The following is a 7,500-nucleotide window of genomic DNA, read 5'->3' as shown; positions in this document are numbered from 1 at the left end:
CAGTCAATTTCAATATGCTGTTGTATTGCTCATGCTACCCTTGACATGTCAGTACCCGGTGATGCCACATTTTTCGGCTCAGCCCTTTCCGAGATAAGAGCTATTTTAATGGGGGCAGCGTTTGTTTGTTTGTTTGTTTTTTTTAAATAACATAGGCCAACTCCAAATATTTTCCCAAAAGGTACCACTGTTTGCTAGTTGTCTGCTGATGTTGTATAACCTTTTGGATGTTTTTGGGAATAAATAAAAATGTTTTTTTGAAATGTAAACAAACCACTTCCCCCATTACAATGACCTGGATCTCAGAAAAGGCTGAAGAAGAAGAAAAAAAAACATCAGGTACTGACCAGGGTAGTGAAAGCATTACAATTGCATGTTGAAATTGACTGAATTTATCCTTTAACATAGAGTAAAGCATTTGTACCCTGATGTGATCTAACAGCTCATAAATGAAAAAAGCAACAACATTAAAGTCACACTTCGTCATTTGTCTAATCTACAAATAGTGTAACAGAAGTTGGATACAAATGTTTTGGGCGCATCATCAGTTTTCCTAGTTTTGAGCTTGTTGAAAGTAAATAACAAACAAATAAACACACACACACGCACACATTCACACAGATGGGAAGAAGGTCCTCTACGGTTCGTGAAGATCCAAGACATCGACACGACGCGAGTGCGCAAACCCAACTTCGTGGAGACGTTCCAGATTGAGGGCGACTGGTACTTTGCGGTGGTGGACAGCTCCAAGGCCGGCTCTACCAGCATCTACCGATGGAACAGCAATGGCTTCTACTCCCACCAGTCGCTGCACCCATGGCACCGAGACACGCACGTGGAGTTCCTAGAGGTTAGTCCTTTACATAATGTCCGGTATCCAGAAGTGTAATGAATGAAGTAGAAGTAAATACACATTGTAAAGACAACACTATTATATTACATAGTTGTTACACCAATCACCCCACTGTACCCAATGGGTACCTACTGTAATTAGGGTTATTACTTTTCTTCTACTTCTACTTCGACTTTGCCTAATAATAATAATAATAATAATAATAATAATAATAATAATAATAATAATAATAATAATAATAATAATAATTGTATTTGTATAGCACTGTGTCACACAAGGCATGTAACTCAAAGTGCTTAACAAATGGGAAAAAACATCATTGTTAGAGATGGATTTAAAAGGAGAGGTATAGAGGAGAGGCAGAAATAGCAGGAAGGCAGAGGAAGAAGAGGTAGATAGAGATTGTAGAGTCAAAAGGTTAACGTAGGTTAGGACCAGGATTCCTAGATGCGTAAGGTTCATAGTGGCTGGGCCTATCATAAGTCATAGATAGTCACACAGAGATTGGGCGCTCAGGTGCGGCCCCTGGTGGCATCAGGGGTGAGGAAAAACTCCCTTTCGCTTGAATGTCGGTGCTACCTATGGGCTAGGTGCAGGTGTACATTTACCTTAAAGTTACACAAATAGCAATACAAAGACTCTACATTTGAAGTTATTTTATGTAATATTATATACTTTCACTGTACATATCCTAACCCTAACCCTAACCCTAAGGTACAGTGTTTCTTCTTTATTTTACTACGGTAATCACATTGAGGCAGCTGCCTCTTTTTCAAGTGGGCCCTAGCCAAGAGAGCATGTTATGTAAGGGTTAACGTTCGGCGAGAAGGTCGCTACCGTGGAATAGCAGCACGACAGAGAGAATCTTTAGACCCCGACGCGGAGCGGAGGGGTCTTGTTCTCTCTGAAGTGCTGCTATTCCACAAAGCGACCGACTCGCCGAAAGTTAACCCGCTTATGGATATACTTAAATGATTTACACATGGCGGGGACATTTCTTTAGGCCTATTTAATGGTAAGATTGTTGCTGCGCAAAACAAAACAGTGCCGTTGTGGAACACCGCTAGGCAGCAGCTAGGTAGCCAGGACAACAGGTGTGGTCCATCACAGCAGCTGATTAGAGTTGTTGCCATTGACAGCGGTCTGTTATAGACCATCAAGTCCGTTATCGAAAAATAACAGACGTGCGAACGTTGGGGAGCCCCGTTGAAATGAATGGAGCATTCGACCGATGACATCACAACCATATAATAAATAATGTTACATGTTAATACCTACTTTGTTATTATATACTATACCTCTACTCTGTCGGTCTGTGGTCTGTCCTGTGGTCTAGGTGGAGGGCAAGCCGCGGCTAATCCTGTCCAGCGCGTCGCAGCCCCCGGTGGTGTACCAGTGGAACCGCAGCCAACGCCAGTTCGCCTTCTTCTCGCAGATCGCAGACACAGCGGATGTGCAGATGGTGAAGCACTTCTGGATCCGCAAGGTGTTGTGTGCCTGTCCAATTGATGCCTGTTGTTAATGCTCCATTTGAGTCCTTGAAGGGACGTACTGTACACTAACCAGGATTTCCTCCTGCACTTTAGGCCTAACCCCAGATTCACTAAGTCCCCTGAAAATATAACTTAATTGTATTACAAATGTAATTTCTAACTTTTTTTTTTAACAAAACATGTCAAATTTCATGTGAAACTACATAACATTAAAATTATTTTGGGGGCCCCATAAGACAGCCTCAAATGCCGTAAATGGCCCTCGAGCCCTCCCTGGTATATACTATGCTTTGCAAATACTTTTGTCAAAAGAGTTCAGCTTTCGGCCACTGAACTTCAGGAAGACTCTTGAAGATGTTCCGTCTCTACAACCTCTGAGATATCAATTGAGCACAACCCACAGACTCAAGTGCCTCATTGCTTATCTAACACTGTTACACTTAATCGCTGACCAAATTTCTTTAATAACAATTAATTTGATCCGTTGCGATTGAGGAAGGGATTGTAGTTACTCCGGCAATGTTACTCGGCATGCGTTCATGCGTCGCGCTGCCAGACACACACTCGCTACAAAAAACTTGACAAGGAGGCGATGAACACCGTAGAAATGAAATGTCTTTGCAATCACACTGATACCCCAACCACAGATGGTGCAAAGATGCACAGATGACTCCCTAACCCAACTGCAAAATATTCTTGTTACCGACGTAGATGTGCTTGGTCTAACTTGGACGCGCATAGAATCTTCAGGTGGAAGGTGTAGGTTTACGCTCGATTGACCACAGCTATCAGCCAATCAGAATCGAGAACCGGACCGCACAGTGTTAGATAATAATAATAATAACAACAATGTCATTATGACTCATATTGCTGCTATTGTTATTATGATCTAGGTGCTGTACCTGTGCCTGACGCGCTTCATTGGCGACTCCAAGATCCTGCGCTGGGAGGGTCCCCAGCGCTTCGTGGAGATCCAGACGCTGCCGTCGCGGGGCTCCATGGCTGTGTACCCCTTCGCCGTGGGCCAGAGGCAGTACCTGCTGTTGGGCAGCGACTACTCCTTCTCCCGGGTCTACCTGTGGGACGACCTGACACAGCGCTACCAGCCCTTCCAGGAGCTGAACCTGTTGGCCCCGCGAGGCTTCAGCCTCATCTCCGTGGACAACAAGGATATACTATTGGCCGCAAGCTTCAAGGGGAAGACCCTGGCCTACCAGCACCTGGTGGTGGATCTCAGCGCCAAATAATTAATCCATAATGATAATCAATAATAGATGTATGAGGTTCCTTATGTCTTAAAGTTATATCCAGGGGTATAGTGGACATGGTACGCGGGGGTACGCAAAAAAATATCTGTGTTTGAATACAAAAATGGGGTTGACATGATGAAGTCACAAATCGCGTACCCCCACTTTAAAAATCCCCACTACATATCACATATTCAAGTTTGTTTTGTTATGTCTGAAACAAAAGAAACTTGAAGATTTGATCATCATTTTTAAATAACCCTTAGAGATGTCGTGGCTTGGTTTCAAGAGGGTAATAATAATAATAGTAATAATAATAATAATAATAATAATAATAATAATAATAATAACTAATCATAATAATAATAACTAATCATAATAACAAATGATAGAAAAACAGATGGGGTTTTCCATTAGCTGCTGCTACATGTCTGAAAGTAAGCTCACTGTATGACAGAGTTGTTTTGTTTATTTGTTTGTTTGTTTGTTTGTTTGTTGGTTAGTTGGTTTTGAATGTAGATCCAGATCGAGAAAAGTCAGGATTACACAATGTATGGACTTTGGAGTTACAGACTTAGCAAAACACTTAGCCCGCATCTCTGTAATCAGGTCCTCTAGATTTCAAATCTCTCTCAGCAATATAAATATATAGTCTACGTATAAAAGGTATAGTTGAAATAACATCAATAATATACTAACTCAAGTTCCGTATGTGATGACATCTCAATCCAGTCTTGATGGAACTGTAACACTTAAACAAACATGCTGATCGTCATTGCATTGCAAATAATACATTTCAGCACTGACAAATGAATAGAACATGGCAGAATCCCCGGCTCAGGGGTGTAGGAATACCGTAAGGATTGGGATTTAGGATTGACCTTGAATATCCATGTGGTGTATTCCAAGAGGCAGGCTCAGTACTAAACCAGGTTAAGTTAACCTTGAGTGAGTGGTAGATCATCTAATAGAAGGGCCTGGAATCCTCGTTGCCATTACTGAATGACACCTGCAGGTAATCTCTTAGTAACCTGAGAAAACCCATGCAGCTTTCTGTGATCGTTACGATCTGAAAGACAGCATGGATGATCGTCCCAAAGCGCTAGCCTTGAGGTAGGGAACCAATCCGAGAGAAGGGAGAGGTAGACAGATGATGACCATGCTCTTGGAATACCCTTGCTGTGCAAACTTGAAAACAAAAAATGGTGGTGAATGACCTTCACAGAATGCTTTGTCAGCTACTTCACAGAAGATCGAGATTTTCTGAGCAGCATTAGAAACTGAAGGGCATGTCTTTTTCGCAGGGATGGACAGAGCATTTTTGGCTTCAACTCGCTCCTCACACATAGACTGCTTTCACACCATTGGTTCAGCCCACTGTCTATATTGAAGATGGACCAATGGGCTAGCCCCCTCTAAATTGTTGGCTGGTCACCAAGGTGAAAAATGCCCTGTATGCCAGATTACCAGTCAAGACCAAAGTGTACACCATTGCATTGCACATCGCCTACTCCTTCATCTGTTGCCAGCAATTATCATGTATTGATTTCAAAATGCATGTAGCTCTCTTACTGTATATGCAGTGTAATCTTGAGATTAATGACTGTTATTGCATATAAATGAGGTCAATTAACATGTGTGTATTCAGCAGCGCTCTAATGACCAAATACTATATAGTCTATTTTGGCTCGTGGCCAACATGCCATGATGAGAATATTTCTTTCATCCTTATACTGTGACCTTGCGTGCATGGCTTATATAATCTTATGCTGTGAGAAAACAATGGTGATACTGTATGTCAGTTTTAATTTTAAGGAAATTACTTTTACTGTGGTCAATCAATTAACACTTTTCATTGGTGCCTACACTTACTTTAATTAAAAACACATGCATCTAACACACACCATCCATTGGTGTACTATACATTTGCATTAAATTTACGTAAATAGCAATACAAAGCCCCAAAAGTTTTTTTTGTTTGTTTGTTGTTGTTGTTGGTTGACATTCTCTCTTGAAAGTGTTGAACTACATGTGTCAGCATGTAATATTATGTACCATACCCAAACCCTAATCCTCTTAACAGTAAGGTACAGTATAAATGCATAATGTCACATGTCACTTCATACTTTGTTGCACTGTAACTATGAGCAGAAGAATAAAGTCTAACCATGTTCGTCTTTATGTTGGCTCACAGCATTTTCACACTGTTTTTTTCTCTTACCAATTAAGGTTTAATGAGAAATATTTGCACCACAGACTGTAGTCTACTTCAGAGACTCACAAATAATTCGGAACATAACAATTAACCCAACAAGTTTTGCCGTCATTACAGGAAAAAAAAAACGAACAGAGTGTTGTTGTACAGTACGTATGTATTTACAATAAGTCAGAATTTGCTGTTTCGTCTATAAGTATTTTACGTATGGCCTACAGTGTTTGCCCAGGAATGCATTACTGGTTGCCATGAGTGCAGCCTTAACACAGTTATGCTGAGCCAGCCGTGGCTTAGTTGGCTGGGTACTTGACTGCTACGAGGGCGACCCAGGTTTGATTCCCTACCTGGGTCATTCCCCGATCCTCCACCATCTCTCTCTCCCACTCATTTTCTGTCCCACTCTTCACCCTCATGCAAAGATGAAAGTAAGGAGAAGGGAGAAAAGGGACCTCAAAGCAGATTTGTCCTGGTGCGTGTTTCCCAAAAGGACTTGACAATTACTGTGCAAGCTTGAGCAGTGCTTAGGTATGATGCGCCCCCTATAGGTAATACATCTGAAATAGGTAGGACACTACAGTTACTCTACCCATCCCCTGCACATGCACGTAATATTTCATGGCTAGTGCAAGTGTGAGGAACAGTGTATGTGCAAACTTTTAGTGAAGATGTGACCCATTTCTGATATTTAAATTCTGCAAAGCCCCTGGTGTAAGTCTGGGGGTGTAAATCTGGGGGGAGAGGGGCTTTTGTAGGAAAACATTCTGTGCAACTGAATACCAATCTGGTCATAATTCCCTAATATCTCATTAAGTCTTTGCACCTACTGTATGTAACTGGTCAATGTTACGCACTTTAGACTTTGTGAGCCTCTCATTACATGGATATTTGTGCAAGTTAGTGATTTTCTTTCCGTCTAGTCTTTCCATTAACTGTGCCTCTGAAATGTTGCATACTTCTGATATGATTTGTCTACTGTACTAATACATTTATGTTGCACCAATTGTGCCATTGTTTTTTTAGTACTTCTATACTTTTTCTAATATATTTTTTGTCAATATTTATATTTATCACCCAGTGAGCAGACGGAACGTCTTCTGATTGGCTGAGCAGGTGTCCTTTATTCCCCAGTAGCAGGACACCTATGATGTCATGCGGGCGTCCAAGTTGCTTCTTTTCTAACTTTCTGGCAAAGTGCCGTTACTAGTTCTATCGCATCTGGTTGTCTAGTCAAGACCGCGTCGTTAGTTCTATCGCATCTGGTTGTCTAGTCAAGACCCCGTTACTAATTCTATCGCATCTGGTTGTCAAGTCAAAAACCCAGTTGTCAATTCTATCGCATTTGGTTGTCAAGTCACTCCAACATTCTGCACGCGTCCTTACATGCCTCCGATAGAGGCGCGTCTCACTAGATAAGGAAGTGATGCCCATAGCAACGTACCAAGCGCAGTGGTGAATCTACTTTCTCACGAAGCCTTAGATCAACATATTAATAAATTAATACTTAAATGCTTGGCAAAGCGAACAGCCCTTCGGCTGCGCCGTCGGGCTGTTTAGAACGCTCCGCCTCGTCCATCATTTTCCCTTGATATCGGGACACCTCGTCGTCCGCTATTCCATAGCCTACATAACCCCCTACAACACCCCCCCCCCCCCACACACACACACACACACATACACACACATGTAATGAGT

At 41.9% G+C, this 7,500-nt stretch overlaps 1 protein-coding gene across 1 annotated transcript in view; it reads left to right on the top strand.

Moving 5' to 3' along the window:
* LOC134444804 (leucine-rich repeat LGI family member 3-like) overlaps positions 1-3,593 on the top strand; it is a 6,719-nt gene extending 3,126 nt beyond the window's left edge. The window contains exons 4-6 of the mRNA XM_063194000.1: positions 622-850; positions 2,190-2,339; positions 3,240-3,593. Coding sequence (XP_063050070.1) covers positions 622-850; positions 2,190-2,339; positions 3,240-3,593 — 733 coding nt within the window. The remainder of the gene's footprint in view (positions 1-621; positions 851-2,189; positions 2,340-3,239) is intronic.
* Positions 3,594-7,500: the final 3,907 nt, after the last annotated feature.

The sequence above is a fragment of the Engraulis encrasicolus genome, chromosome 3 (genome assembly GCF_034702125.1).
Source record: "Engraulis encrasicolus isolate BLACKSEA-1 chromosome 3, IST_EnEncr_1.0, whole genome shotgun sequence".
Taxonomy (NCBI): domain Eukaryota; kingdom Metazoa; phylum Chordata; class Actinopteri; order Clupeiformes; family Engraulidae; genus Engraulis; species Engraulis encrasicolus.
This window is presented reverse-complemented; position numbering and strand designations above follow the sequence as displayed.